Genomic DNA, 15,373 nt, shown 5'->3' with positions numbered 1-15,373 from the left:
AGAAGAGAAGAGAAGAGAAGAGAAGAGAAGAGAAGAGAAGAGAAGAGAAGAGAAGAGAAGAGAAGAGAAGAGAAGAGATTCTGTTTTAAACACAATTTTCTTACCAACACCATCCCAGAGTCCCCCCAATCCCCCTCCCCAGCCGGGACCTCCCAGGGTTGCTCTCGCCCAGGTTTTGGGGCTGCTCTGGCCCAGGTTTTGGGGCTGCTCTGGCCCAGGTTTTCTGAGTTTCAAGTTCAACGGCAAAGGGAGGGGGGGGAGCCTTCACCTGGCCCGGCGCCCCCCGGCAGCGGCTCCTTCCCGGCGTTTTACGAGGATGTCGGGCCTTTCTCTCCCTTTGCTGAGGCCGCCGTGTAAAGGTTTTACAGCTCTCCCCGAGACTCTCCTCCTCCCCTTCCCATCTGCATTTTCCGCTTCGGACCCGGGGCCGGAGCCGAGGGCAGGGGTTGGGGGCGGGGGTGTCGTGTCTCTCCCAGTTCCAGCCCAGTTTCCCACTGGGTGAGGATCCCGACCGGGCCGGGGGTGTCCGGGGGTTTCCAGGAGTTCCCGTGCGGGCTTGGGGGCATCGGGGAAAGATCCCCAGATGGAGGGGAGAAAAGAGGATGGGGAAAAGAAACGTCTCGCTGAGAGGATTAACCCTTAACGCGCCACGGGGGGGAGGCTTTGGGAGGAGGGTCCCTTTCCAAACCCCTAAATCCAACCGGATTTATTTTATTTTATTGGCTTATTCGCCTTTTTCTGGGGGACGTCCGAGGGTTCTCCTCCCGCCGGTAACGCCTCTTCTGCTCTGCTTCGTGTACGAACGCACAGAAATTGGGGCGAGAAAGCCCATTATTGGTAACACAGCTCCCGGATCATCCCTTTTCCTCCTCTTTTTTTTTAGGGAATTTTTTGTGCCGTCGGGGGTCGCGGAGGCTCCCCCAGGGGGAGCGGGGTTTATCGCCTATGCCCCGCCTCCCTTGCTTACGTCACCGGTCAAAGCGCTCCGCCATTGGCTGTTCTCCTCCCTGGGCTTCTGACGTCACGCGTGACGTCACCCGGAGAAGGGTTCGGCACCTCCGCAAAGCTCGGGGAGAAAATATCTGGGGAAAACTGGGGGAAAAGGGAAAAATAGCAAGGGATAACGCGCCGGCTCCGCTCCAGTCCCCGCCGGGAACCCGCGGGCAGGCGGAGCCGCCCCAGGGCTGAAATACTTAATAAATATTTTATTAAACAATAGACTATTTGAAATTATCGTTATTTAGGGCTAAACGCGGCTTAAAGCTTCGAATTTCGAAAAAAGAGGGAAAAGGCGTGGGGAAAAAAGGCAATTTTTTTTTGGGTCGTGGTAAAGGTGTTTGGGAGTTTTATTCGCATTTTGAGTGGGGTTTTTTTGGGGGGGAGTTTCAGGCAGGTTTGAACGCCACGGGGACTCTGCGAGCCGAGATATTAAACAAAGAAATCGCGTAGGTGGAGTCGGCTCCGACTTCCCCGAGCCGCGAATCAGCCGAAAAGAGCAGAGAAAAACGCACGTTCGAGTGTATTTAATTTCACCCCATTTATTCCGCTGAAAAGGATGAGGACGCTTCTTAATATTAACCAAGATCATTTAGTGTTACACGGGGATTATCTCAGCGCATGCTACCAAGTGAATCGCTATAATTCTGGATTAGTAGAAGGAAAAACCTGTGTACAAATACACAGATTTTAAGCACAAACGAAAGCGCGTTTGGAATTATAGGCATCGCGTTTACCTGTATCAAAATATAGCCACGAGCATAGATATTTGCAGGTATATGGAACACGTGTATATACACCTTCATCCGAGTATACATTTTATATTTATATCCACACAGCCAGGACTATATCGAATGCAGACGTGCAGACACGGAGCCGGGGATAGAGAAACTCGCCAACACAAATATCGCGTGTGATAAGAGGTAAAATAACGCTAAATATCGGCGTGGGCATATGTATATTTTATATATAACCGCGTGCGCAAAAAAAAAAACCAAAAAAAAAAAAGAAAAGAAAGAAAGTCGTACGTGCCTTTATAAATGCGTGCCTACATATATGTGATATGCGTTTTCTGTACATTCACCTTTATGCAAATAGTTCAGGTGCGTTTCGCTGCCACACACCCGGATTTATTTATTTATTCTCCCTCACAAGCTCATTTTGATACTTCTGCCTGAATTAAGGAGATTATATTTTTTTCTTTTTTTTTTAGGGACGGATTTTCTTTTCTAAAGACCAAATTCTCCGTGTTCCCCCCTCCCTCCCTCCCTCCCTCCATCCCCGGACAACTCCTCTCCCGCCGCACTCCGGGAGCTGCGTGTTGGGGTTAATTAACGCAATCAGGGCAGTTTTCCGTCGATATTTTTACGCTCCGAGGGCACCGTTCGAACCGCAGCGGTGGGAGCGCGGCGCGGTGAGGGGAGAGCAAACAGTCCAGGGCGCTCTGCCCGCAGGGAGGGGGCATCTCCCTCCTCCGGGGGGGTCTCACCCCTCGAAGCGATGCCCGCCCCCTGCGCTGCCCCGGCCGGGGCCGGCTCTGCTGCCCCGCCGCTGCCGGAGCCCCCCGGGGGTGGCGGGGGATGGACGGGGACCCCTCGGGGGTGGACGGGGACCCCTCGGGGGCTCGGCGGTGGCCGCGTCCTCACGGGGTGCCCCCGCCGGTGCCGCTTTTGATTTTGGCCACGACTTTTTTCTCCTTCACCCGCCTGTTCTGGAACCAGATGGTGATTTGTCGCTCCGTGAGGTTGGTGGCGGCCGAGATCTTCCTCCTCTTGTCGCGGGTGATGAACTTGCTGCTGGCGTACTCCTTCTCCAGCTCCTTCAGCTGCCCTTTGCTGTACGGGACCCTCTTCTTGCGGCCCCGGCGGAAGGAGCAGCCGTCGGGGGGCAACTGCCCGGCGGAGTCTGGGCGAGGGGAGACACGGGGCTCAGTGGGGTCCCCGCGCCCCCTGCACCCCCCCTGCGCCCACCTCCCCGCGCACAGCACCCTCCCTTCCTCTCTCCCTGCCCACCTCCCGTTTGTTCCCTCCAGCCTCGCGGCAGCGATGATGTTTAAAGATATTTCAGTTCTACCATTAATTTCTGTATTCTCCCTATTGATATTTATAGATTTTTTTTTTCTTCCCTGAATTTCTAAGTTGGGATTTTTTTAAAAAAAAATTTTTTAATTTTTTTTTTTTTTAATGAGGAAATCCAGGTATTGGCACAGTCCCGACGCGGGTGAGAGCCGCGCTAACACCGCGGTTTCTACTCGGCCGAGCAGGGCCGGGGGAAGGTTCAGTGGCACGGGCGGGGTGCGGGCGATGGGAAGACCCCCCCTCCTTCACGACCCTGAAATATGGGGGCCATGTGCACCCCCTGTTCCCTTTTAAGCTCCCCGGATCCCAGCTCTGCTTGTGGGCTGCGGCTGCCCCGGGTCGTGGCTGAACCAGGCTAGTGTCACCATCGGAAAGCGGATAATATCACCGCTGTACCCCGGTAATCTCAGCGTCTGTACCTCGGGAACACCGCCATCTGAACCCCGATATCATCGTCACCCGAACCCCGATAACATCATCTGCCTCCCTGTCGCAGGGCCATGAGTTGCAAAGGGCAGTGATAACCTAAAGAATAACTAATTTTGTGAGACCTCATTTGGTCCAGCTCTCGAGCGAGCGTTCCTGGATGGCACGAACAAACCCACGACAGATCATTTTAACCCTCGGCGATCATTTCGGCCCCCCCCAGGCCCCCCTTCATCCTCTCCCAGCCCCAGAAGAGGGGACTTTACCTGCGAAGGCGGATTTCAGGAGGTACCCGGCCTGCCCCTGCTCCTTGGGGCAGCACATTTGGCCGCTCCAGCCGCCGCCCAGGGCCCAGGGCTGGTGATACCCATCCACGGGCAGCAGAGTCTCGTGCCGGGCCTCCCCGGGGCCGCCCAGCCCCGGCACCACCGACACGTCCAGGTACCCGGCCACGGGCTGGTACGGGGCCCCGTAGCCGGGGTAGAAGGCGAACTCGGCGGGGCGGCTCTGGAAGTCCTCGCTGCCCGCGGGGGGCTCCAGGTATTTGTCGGCGGGGAAGGGCCCCTGGGCCGGGCCGGCTTTCAGGGCGCTGCGGGCCACGCGGCACGAGTAGTACCCGCTGCCGAAGTATCCGTAGGGCAGCGGCGCGGAGGCGGCGGGACCCGGCGGGGCGGGCGGGGCGGCGGGGCACGGCTTGGGGGGCTCGGGCGGGCCCTCCGCGGGGTAGCCGGGGTTCACCCCGGGGGGAGGCGAAGGGCCGCCGAGGGCCGGGGGCGGAGGAGGCAGCAGCCCCCTGCCCTGGCCGCCTGCGAAGCCGCCGGCTGCCAGGAGCCCCTCGAGGCCCCGGGGCTCCGGGGGCTGCATGGGGGGCGGCGCGGGGGCCGGGGCATGGGGAGAGCCTGCTCGGCGGCACCCGGGCACTGCCCGAGGGGGGTCCCCGGATCTTTTTAAAAGGCTGAGAGAGCTGCCGAGAGCTGCCTTTCCCCGCCGGGCTGCCCTGACGCAACGGGCGGGGGCTGCCTCATTGGCTGCTGCTCGCGGGGGAAAAGGACGGAGAGGAGGGAAAAAAAACCCAACCCCGCACAGAATGAAAAAAAAAACCACCCAACCTTCCAGCCCCAATAAACCCCGGCTGCAGAAATTGCGAAAATACTTTTATTGCAAGAGAAGGAGGAGGAGGAGGAGGAGAAGGAGGAGGAGAAGGAGGAGGAGGAGGAGGAGGAGGAGACGACCCCCCTTCCCCCCGCACTTGACAGGCGGGTACACGGGAAGCGCCTCCTGCGCTGCATCTTGGAAAAAAAAAAATAAAAAAAAAAGGGGAAAGGCAGAGGTGGAGAAATGGGGAGAACGAGGGGAGGGAGGGCAAGGGGAGAGAGAGAATCACGGTGGAAAAATCTGGGTTCAGGTTAAACCACCTTTTTTTTTTTTTTCTTCTTTTTTTTTTTTTTGTGTGGATCATTCCCACGCAGGTTCGGGGCCTTCTGCCCTCGCAAAAATCCCAGCACAGCCCGAGCAGACCCAGCGGCCCATCTCGGCCTAAGTGGGAGATGGTGGGGCAGTGATGGACCCCCGGGGATGGGGCCTCCCCTCGGCTCCAGCCCCGTTCTTCCCTTGCTCGGGGGGTTTTATCCCACGCACATCATCGGGGAGCCCCTCTTCGAGCTGCAAAAACCCCAATTCTGTATGGCCGGGGAGAGGGCCGTGCCCTCGAGACCCTAAAAGCAAGGATGGAGGGAAAAGAGGGTCTCTGGTACCCCGAGAAAATAACGGTGAAGGTGTTGGTGGGGAACATTCTGCTCGCACGCAGATATTGCCACACACGGTGCTGGTGTGATCCTGGGCTGCAGGTTAGTGTGGATCCCGGTCAGGAAGCGTCCCAAATTTGGGAAAAGGGAGGTGGGAAAACAACACAGAAAGCCCCTTTGGGTTTCAGGAGCACTGGACAGGTGGAGACACAGCAGAGGAGGGGAAGGACAGACAGACGTGGTGATGAGGGATCACATCGGGCTGGAAAAGTTTGGGGTAAGCACAAGAATCATTTAAATACAGTAACCATTTAATAGTGCGTGCTGTTGAATGATTCAGGTGTGCAGGTTTTTAATCATCTGCGCACACGGTACGAACACACAGGGACACGTTTCTCCTCCTTTTTCTGCCTGGTTTTCTCCCGAAGGCCTCGTCTGAGGAAAGCTTTGCCGAAATCCCCCCGAAGGCAGCTGGAACTCAAACGTCGCAAAGAAATCGAGAGATTTCTGCCTTCCGACTGTCAAAAGGCAATAAAAATCCTCCTTCTGCCACGTCTTTGGGCCACCAGAGCAACGACCCAGAGGAGCCGCGACAGGGTTTGACACAGAGGGACGGAAATCCCGGCAGAAACAGGGGGTAGAAACGATGATGGCAAAGCTCGCCCGGGCGGGGAGAAGCCCCGTTTGGCTACTGGGGGCAGCCCCCCTCCCCTCGCACCCCCAAACGCGGCTCCTTCCAGCTCCCCGCGCCCGCGGGGGCTTTGCCCGGGGCTGGCCGGGTGAGATCCGCTCCCGCACCGCGGCCTCTCTCCCGGGGAGGGAAATCAACCCCATCACGAAGCTGCACCTTCGCTCCCCGACCCCTAAAAAAAAAATCCCCGGATTCCCCCCGCATTCCACGATTTTCTTTTTCTGGAGGAAAAAAAAAAAATAAAATTTTAAAATCCCGATTTCTTCAAGCCTTCACCTTCCCGATTTCAAAGCTTCTTTCTTCCCTTTTCCGCAGTTTAACGACCGCACTCCTTTGATGCCCTTTTTATCCCTCCCCCTCTCCCCCCCAGCTCCTGCCCTCTCCCCATTTGCTTCCCAACAGCCCCATAACCGGGGCGCCGGGGCCCGGCTGTTTGCCGACGCGTCTCACCCTGTTCCCCGCACGGAAAGGTCGGGCCGAACGCGGAGGTCAAGGCCAAGTTGAAAGTTAAAAGCCTGTTGGCTCCGGGGCTTCGCCGCGGCCGCGACCGTCGGGGCAGCGCCGTCCCCGCCGCCCCCCCGGAGCCCCCCGGCCGCGGGGAGAGCTCGGACCCCACGGGGGGAGCCCAGATCCCGGGAGGAGAGCCTGGACCCTGCAGGGAGAGCCCGGAGCCCGGGAGGAGAGCCTGGACCCTGCAGGGAGAGCCCNCTGCAGGGAGAGCCCAGATCCCGGGAGGAGAGCCTGGACCCTGCAGGGAGAGCCCAGATCCCGGGAGGAGAGCCTGGACCCTGCAGGGAGAGCCCGGATCCCGGGAGGAGAGCCTGGACCCTGCAGGGAGAGCCCGGACCCTGCAGGGAGAGCCCGGATCCCGGGAGGAGAGCCCGAACCCTGCAGGGAGAGCCCGGATCCCGGGAGGAGAGCCTGGACCCTGCAGGGAGAGCTCGGAGCCCGGAGGGAGAGCCTGGACCCCATGGGGAGAGCTTGGAGCCCGGGGGGAGAGCCTGGACCCCGCGGGGGAAGAGTCCGGACCCCGCAGGGAGAACCCGGATCCCGGGGGGAGAGCCCGGACCCCGGGGGGAGAGCCCCGACCCCACAGGGAGAACCCGGAGCCCGCAGGGAGGGCCCGGATCCCGCAGGGAGAGCTCGGATACCGGGGGCAGAGCCCGGAACCGGCGGGCAGAGCCCGGATCCCGCGGGGGTTTGGAGGGGAGAAGCCCCCGAGGTGCCCCCGCTCGAGGCCGGAGCGGGACCCGCGGGCAGAGAGACCCGCTGGAGACTTTCCCCGGGAGTTTGTGCCGCTTTCTTTTCCCTTTTATTTATTTATTCCTATTTATTATTTATTGCTATTTATTTCTTTTTCAGCGCCGGAGGAGGAGCGGGATCCGCCGGCGCGCGCGGACACCCCGAAAAATGAGGCCGGTTTGTGGAAATGGGATTTTATTCCCTTTCCCGAGGAGTCCCCGGGCCGGCCGGTGAGTGGGGATTTGTCCCGGCCCCGCGGATGCCGCCCCAGGGAAGAATTCACCTTTTTCACCCCCCCAAAAAACGCACTTCGGGTCATTTATTTAGAGAAAATTCCGTTTTCTTCCGAAACCGAAGCCTCGCGCTTTTAAAACTGCGCTTCCCTTCAGCCCGTCTCCTGCACAACATGTGCGGAAAATTCCGAGCAGGCTTTGCCTTGGGAATAGTTTAAAATATGACTTCTAAACTGATATTAAGATTTTCCTTCTTTGACGATTTTGCGGGGAAAATTTCAGGGTAATATTTAAGGTCACGATAAAGCAAGAGGAACTGGTTTATTTTAAAATAAACCCCCCGAATTCTTTCATCAGTTCTTCTCTCAGTGACCGAGAGAAAAATTATCAAATGCTCTTATCAGTTTGCAACTATTCTTTTATTATATTCTCCATAGGATCCGTTTAATATTTGTACCATCTGGAATTTGAAAAGCTGTGGAATAACTTTTTAACAGTCTGTGATTTTTTTCTTTTCCTTTTTTTTCTTTTTTTTTAAAGCGATTGAATTCGAACCATCGTCAGAAAATACGAGAGAAAAAAAAAAAAAAACAAACCTCAAACCCCAAAGCAGTTTGAAAGTGGGGGGAGAAAAAAAATATTGGAACTACTTAAAGTCTTCACGTTTGGAAATAATCAATTGTTGGAAAATTGAATTCTGGGTCTGGAAGGGAGCCCAGCTTTTTGGTTTCTGATTCTGGCAATATTTCGGGGAAGGAAGAAAAAAAACCAAATAAAGGCAAACATTTTGATCTTTTATTTCTTTTTTTTTCTTTTTTTTTTTTTTCCTCTCCCTTCCCCACCGGCCCCTCCTTTCCCACCCCACAGGCAGCCCCGGAAGCCCGGGGGACGTAGGTGCGAATATTTCTCTCCCCGATGCCTGGAGGGGCAGAATCTGCACTTTACAGCGCGTTTCTGGTGGATCCTTTGAACAGATCAGCTGGCATGGGAACAGAGAGCCTGCCCTGGCTTCTCTTCGCTCCTTTTATCCCCTCTCTGCTGAAGCCCCGGCGCCGCAATCACTTCAGCGCCCTTCTGACCCTCCCTTCCCCCTTTTTGGGGTGAAATGTGGGGTGATTTCAGCCCCGGGGTGTTTTGTTTCACCGGTTCTCGCCGTCCCTGCACCTTCCTGATTTTCCCTTCGCTCCCCAGGCTGGACTGGAGGCTCCTTCCTTCCCTTTTCCTGCCTTTTTGAGGAACCAGAGGAGCTGAGCCCCGCTGCTGTGCTGCTCCTGGGCTGTCGGACCCGAAACCTCCGGTCTGGTTTCTCCTTCCCCTTCCCAAAAATGGGAGATGAGGTCCCTTGGTGGCTCCTCGAAGTGGTGCCCTCTGCTCCCAGCTCCAACCCCGCTGGAAGATCACCCCTCCTGAGCCCCCTGCCCACCTCCTGCATCCTCCCCTCCAGCCCTGGCTTCCCCCAGCCCAGGGAGGCTGAAACCCCAAAGGGGACCAACCCTGACCCTGCTCCTGCCTCCGGGAGGGGGAAAAGTGTGCTGGGAAAAGTGTGCTGGGAAAAGTGTGCTGGGAAAGGTGTGCTGGGAAAAGTGTGCTGGGAGTCAGGGATGGTTTTACCCACGGGGGAGAAGCCTGGAGGGGATGAGGCCTGGGTGCAGTTTATGAAGGAAATGCTCCTGACTGGGAGTAGAGAGACAAAATACAAGTGTTTTATAATTCCTATTTGTGTTTTATCTCTCTGTCTGCCCCAGACAGAGACATCTGTGCCTCCTCCACCTGGAAGCAGCCCCAGGAATGCAGCTGGGGGTCCCTGTTTGCCTTGCTCTGGGTAAAACACAGCCCTTCAAACTCTCTGTGTAGATATGGCAAAATGTGAATGTCTGCCCATCCCCACCCGTGCACTGTGCCCTGGGCTGTGCCTCCATCCATCCATCCATCCATCCATCCATCCATCCATCCATCCATCCATCCATCCATCCATCCCTCCCTCCCTTTGGGAGCAGCTCCTTCTCCTGGGCACGTTTCCCCCCCAGCAGCGCTCGCCCGGCCCTGCACGCCCCAGGGCCTGGCTCTGTGTTCCCCCACTCTGCTCAGCCAGAGCAATTCCTTTCAGCTGTTGTGGGAGAAAAGGGGAGTTGCTTCGGGCTTGGCTTTCAAGCCCTTCTTCTGATGTTTCATTCCTTGGGAGCCGTGGGGATCCTTCGTGCTTCCCGTGGGGATCCTTCGCTCTTCCCGGCGCCGCCGGAGCCCGGAGCTGGCTCTGGGTGCTGCACGAGGGGGCACAGCACGGAGGGGCTGGAGGGGAGACACGGTTTTGGTGGAATCAGGGGGATTTTGAGGCCTGTTATCAAAACTGTTCCGTGCAGGAGGTGGATCTGGTGGAATCCAGCCAGGACAGGAGCAGCTCTCCCGTACCAGGCGTGTCGCTGGTTGGTACCCGGGGCATCCTGGAGGTGGGAACCAGAGGAATTCTCTTCCCTGGGAGTATAAACTCATAGGAAAGACCACAAGCTGGCCTGTGTCCCTGCTCCAGCATGGCTCTGCTGCTCTGGATGGGTTATTGCCCTCTTTTCTGGTCTCTCTGCTAGATCAGAGATTTCTCCCGAGGGCAGAATTTCCAGACTGAGCCACGGGTACCACATTCCCACCAGGCCTAACTCACTGCCTGGCACAATTCCACGCTCAGAGAACCCTCACTGGGCTCAGCAGGATGGATCATAAATCACGGCAGGACGAGCAAAGGCTGCTCCTGGTGCCAGGCTGGGCACAGGGGTGCTCAGGGCAGCAGGACAGTGACCGAGACCTCCAGGCCTCCTGTGCCATGGGAATTTAGTTCCTGCTATTTATGGCAAAACATCCCCAGGTCTCTGGGATATTTTTCAGTGTAGGTGAAATATTGGGGTGTGAACGTCCTCAGTGCAGCCACACTATGGAAATGCCCCCTGGAGGTGTCTGAAGTGCAGCATTCCTGCTTTTCCAGCTAAATATTGTGTTTCTCTCCCGTGCTGCAGGGAGATGTCTGTGTATCCCAAAAAAACCCGGCCAAGTGCTTCATCCCAGCTTCTTCTGCCTTCCAGAGCCTGGTGGTGGATCCATAACTCCTAAAAGGAGTTCCCTGCAGGCACAGGCATTGCACAGGCACAGCAGAGACTGTGGCAAGTGTCCTGGGAGATTTTGGGATTCACGGGTTGCCAGGACAAATGTTGGGAGATGATCCATGCCCTGCCCTCCCCACTGGCACTGGCACTGGCACTGCTCCTGCCAGGTCAGGCCCTGGGAGGTCTTTCCTGCCTTCCCTGCCCACTGCCCTGTGGCTTGGGGTGATTCCCAGTGAGAACACATGGATGCACATGGAAAGGCACCGAGAATCCCTCCTGGAGCATCCCAAAGCTCTGGGGTGGCCTGGGCTGGGACATCCCGGGGGACAGGGAGAGACACCCCCATCCCCGTGGGCTTTAGTGCATTTTCACACATTTCTAATCACTCCCTAATCCAAGGGTTGAGGGCAGGGGCTCCTCCCTGTCCCTTCTCCACCCTTGAATCCAGCCGGAGATCCCAGAGTGAGGTGGGAAGAGCAGCAGGGAAGGATCAAGAACAGCACACAAGATGTGAATCACGGGAAACTGGGAACGCTCCGAGGCCAAACTGGGTCTGCAGAGCTGCTCTTCCCTGATGCTCTTCCCTGGTTTCCCTGCAAGGCTGCTCTTCCCTGGTGCTCTTCCCTGGTTTCCCTTCCTCCTCCTCCCCCACCCCCCCCAGCAGGGAGCTGTGGGGTCTCTGGATGGGGAGGGCAGCAATGCCCCCCGGAACACCCCCCGTGTGCTCCCCTTCTGCCGTGGGCACCCCGTGCCTCTCTCTCTGCTCTCCACAGAGGCCGGGGGTGGGCCCGGGGGTGCCCGGCCTGTGGGTGCCCCCGGCTGTGCCCCCCCGGGCTGGCCCCGAGCCCCGGACCCGCCCGGCTCTGCCCGCGGGTCCCCGCCGGCGTGGGGAGCGGGCAGGGGGGGTGTCAAAGTTCGCCTTTTCCCACCCCTTTGTCCCCTTCCTTATTGCAGGGGCGGCGGCCGCGGCCGCCCGGAGCGGCGGGGGAGAGGAGGGTGAGGAGGAAGGCGCGGGAGGGGAGGGAGGGAGGCAGAGAGGGGGACACGGCGGCCGCCTCCCCATTCCCTGCCCGGGCTGCAGCCGGTGCTGGGGGCTCCGGGGGCTCGGGGGGCTGGGGGGGCTGGGGGGGCTGGGGGGGCTCCGGGACCTGAAGAGCTTTTTAGCCTGAAATGGAAACCGAAATCCAGATCCAGGTATTCCCTGGCATTTTCCAGGCATTCCCTGGCATTTTCCAGGCTGACTCGGCGGCTTCCCCGCGACGCGTTCCCGGCTGGTCGGACCTTCCAGCTGATGCCGGATTAGTTCGGTCTGGGGAACAAACGCCTCGCTGTGAATTATTTAAACTCTCCCAAAGGTTACTTTGCCAGAATGGCGGAAAAACAGTGCCAAGAGTCAGTAGGTGAGTGAGTGAACTGTTTGTTTACGAGAAGTGCCAGACTCCATCAAATCCCACGCGTGGATACAATGCCGGGATTGTTGGTTTACGAGAGGGACAGGCTGCTTTGTGTTCTGCTTCGCAGGAGCGCAATTCCAGCCTTTTCCAAAGGGCCAAACACGCGGAGAGCACATTCCCCGAACCCGACGATCGCGGTGGCTTTTCCTCCCCTTCGTTCCCACTCCGGGAGGGAGAATTTGGGCTCCTGGCCCGGCCCTGCGGGTTTTGGGGGCGAGCGGGGATTTCTGAGGTCCAAAGAGAGAGAAGGTTCAAAATCCCGCGGGTTTCACACCGGGAGAAGCTGGACCAGGAGCTCGAGTGGGAATGGCAGAAGGAGTTCTTGGTGCAGAAAGAACTTTTGTAGGGCTGAAGAAATCGCGTCTGAACAGTTGTAGTGAAAGAAAAATGCGGTTGTCGCTGCCTGTCCACCTGATAAATAAATCCAACCAGGAAATCCGAGTCGGTCGAGGCAGAGGAATTCCCATTTCCATCACCTCCGAGCGGGATGAAGGGTTTAATATTCTCTGCTCTCACGTCCTCGCGTTCAACAAAGACCGTGGCCGGGCAGCAGGGACTTTGCAAGGCTGAAATCTCCTGTCAGTGTGAACATCAACTCCACGAGCCTTTTCCACTCGTTTTCTCTACAAATTCCCTGGAATTCCCCGTGTTTTCCCTTGGCCGCTGCGGTGCTGGATAACAAACCCCTCAGGCGAGGCGTGTTGCAAACCAGGCAGAACCATTACAACGGGGAGATCTCCATAAATCTTTATTTTCTTTCTCCGTTTTCTTTCTTTTTTGCCCGACCACCTTTTTGAGCCGGTACAGGATCAAAACACCGGCCCAGAGCCCCCCCCGAGCCTGTTCCTCGCCCACATCCCTCTCCCTGCACTTGCTGCTTTTCCCGGTGCTCGGGACCCGGAGCAAAGCCCGGAGCTTCCCACGGGGGCAAACCCACGGAGAAATCATAATTAAGACCTTCCGATTACAATCCAGACCCCATATCCCTTTGCGAGCCTCCCTGAGAGGTTTAAATATCAAAAGCGCATTTATCGATATAGTATATTAATAAATGTACAAAGAAATATTAGCGTCGATAATTTAGTATTTTTATTTATACAGTGACAACCATACTGATAAATGTTATAATACTAACACATTATTTGTATTAAAATATTAAGAATGAACAAAATATCATCCCGAAGACCTTTTTATTTAATACCTGTATATGAACATATTCAAAGGAACGTGTGGAAAGGCTCTGCCAGGGCAGCAAATTCTGGAAGCATCGGGTAACTAAAGTCACAAATATTCCTTTTCCCTGTGGCAGTTCACGCAGGGGACAGGAAAAGTTTATTCCCATCCCTTCCATTGGTTTATCAGTCCGTGCCAAACCGCAAAAAGAAACCCCCAAACCCTCGAATAACCACCCAACGACAACCACAACGAGAAAACCGCCCCAAACTCCACCGACAAAGCACCGAGATAACACTTAAAACAGAGAAATAATTATAAAATAGGTTTTTTTTCCCACTTAGCCCCTGCGTTGCCCGGATTCCCGAAGGGAGAGGAGATTTTTCCTTCCTCCCTGTAATAACCCAGCGTTACCTGTTGTTTTTTTTTTTTTAGCTGTCCCTGGAAAAGGGATGATTTTTCCTCTCCCGTTTTGCTGTCACCGATTTTGAGGCTCCCCTCGGCAGCCCCCGCGGGGCTCTGGGGGTGCCCCGGCCCCCCAAAAAACCTCCCCGGGGCGGGAAGGTGCGCTGGGAGGGGGGAAGGTGCCCCGATAACCGGCTCCTCTCCTCCCTCCTGCGCTGACAAAGGCATCGAGTTCCCACCCGCGCAGGAACTGCTCCGTTTTACCTCGATTACCCCATTTAATAACGTCGAGCCAAGGCTGGAGGAGCCCCCAAAATGCCCCCAATCGGTTGTAGCCACCGATTTAAGGAGAGGTTTGTCGGCGAACACCTCCACGGCTGAATTGTGTCTTATTTCGCTTTCGTTTTCTTCTCTTTTTCTTCTTCCCGACAGATTTATTCCGCGGGGTCCGGGGGTCCTTGAGATCCCGGCGATGAACGGGACAGACCCTCGGCCCTGCTTGGAAAAACGCCAGATTTTCCCTCTGGAATCACTCGTGTCCTCCTGAAAGGGAATAACGCGGCTTTCAGCAACCTTTCCCAAGATATTTACACCTTTTCACACCCTGATTTCCAGGCGATCTCCACGGCTTCTTGTCCTCCAGCGAGGAGAATCCATTTTCTTCCTTAATAATCAAATAATAGGGAGGTAAAAAAATGACTCAGGTTCCAACACGATCATCAGCTGGAAATTAAATCACACGTGCGGAGTGTTGGGAAAGTTGTGTACAAACCAGGTATTTGTTTTTCTAGCGTTTGTCCCTGTCTGCACCGGGGTTATTTTTCCTTGTTCCCACTGTCAGGAATATTTCTCCTGCACCAAAATTCCATCAGAGGCAGCTCCCTGCGCCTTCACACCGGGTGGTTTTGCGCCTTTTGGGGTCTGCAGACCGTTATTTCCACTCGAAAAATGTCCATTTTCAGAATTCTGATTTTTTTTTTTTTTTTTTTAGGTTTTAAGGCGTTCTCAAAAGCCCGGATATTGAACCCCCGGTGCCAAGGTTTTCAGAGGAGCCGCAGGTTTGGTGTGTCCGGGCACACCCCCCGGGCTGGTCCCATCTCCCCGCAGGGACGTGGCTCGGGGGAGCCCGAGGAACCCCTCCGGAGCATTTTGGTGCTCTCAGATCAAATGTTGCCTCCTTATTTCAGTGCAGTCCCTGCTGCCGGTTGATGCAGTTGGGGAATAACTCGGATTTCCAAAGCCTAATCCAGGGAAAGGAAAGATCCCCCGTGCCAGGGTCACTCACTGGCACACTGGGAAGCCCCCCAGGAGTCACCCTCAGTCACTCCCGGTGACAAACGTCCTTCCAGCATCGCCCACCCCGGTTGGGTTGGAGCACAAACAGACTCCTGCCCACCCCCCCAGCAGGAGGCCGTACCTGGTCGGCCCTTCCCTTCCCATTTCCCAGATAATCCACATTTCCCAACGCCCTCACACCCCCCCGGCAGAGGCAGACGCGGGTTCTCCCCCCTCGTGCAGCCTCGTGGTGTTTTGAGACCCCTAAAAATCCAATTTCCGACTCCAAGCCCCCCTCCCACAACTCACCCCAGTGTGAGAGGGGTTTTCCAAACACAACACAAGACTCATTACTGGGGAAAGGGGATTATATTACAATTATTACACAAATAAATATTATAATACATCACATACACAATCTTAGCTATCTCTCCTATGGTAAAGCAATATTTACATTGGATCAAATCTCTTCTCCCTCCAATAAAAGTCCAGAAGGGAAGAAGGAAAGGTCCTTTCCCCTTTCAGGGCAGCAGTGTCTCTGTTCTTCCGTGCAGCAATCGTGG

At 56.2% G+C, this 15,373-nt stretch overlaps 1 protein-coding gene across 1 annotated transcript; it reads right to left on the bottom strand.

The window, feature by feature from the left end:
• Positions 1-2,638: 2,638 nt before the first annotated feature.
• HOXB13 (homeobox B13) lies at positions 2,639-4,364 on the bottom strand. The gene is made up of 2 exons (XM_017837088.1): positions 3,767-4,364; positions 2,639-2,901 (listed from the first exon to the last, which is right to left on the bottom strand). The coding sequence occupies exons 1-2, from the start codon at positions 4,362-4,364 to the stop codon at positions 2,639-2,641; spliced, it is 861 nt and encodes a 286-aa protein (XP_017692577.1).
• Positions 4,365-15,373: the final 11,009 nt, after the last annotated feature.

Source organism: Lepidothrix coronata, unplaced genomic scaffold (genome assembly GCF_001604755.1).
Source record: "Lepidothrix coronata isolate B3197 unplaced genomic scaffold, Lepidothrix_coronata-1.0 Scaffold291, whole genome shotgun sequence".
Lineage (NCBI taxonomy): Eukaryota > Metazoa > Chordata > Aves > Passeriformes > Pipridae > Lepidothrix > Lepidothrix coronata.
This window is presented reverse-complemented; position numbering and strand designations above follow the sequence as displayed.

What these genes read in the sequence shown, in the direction of transcription:
- HOXB13 (XM_017837088.1), bottom strand. Translation starts at nt 4,364, where the DNA reads ATGCAGCCCCCGGAGCCCCGGGGCCTCGAGGGGCTCCTGGCAGCCGGC. An exon ending in CCTGAAATCCGCCTTCGCAG is followed by an intron (nt 2,902 to 3,766) that starts GTAAAGTCCCCT and finishes CCCCTCGCCCAG; the next exon opens with ACTCCGCCGGGCAGTTGCCC.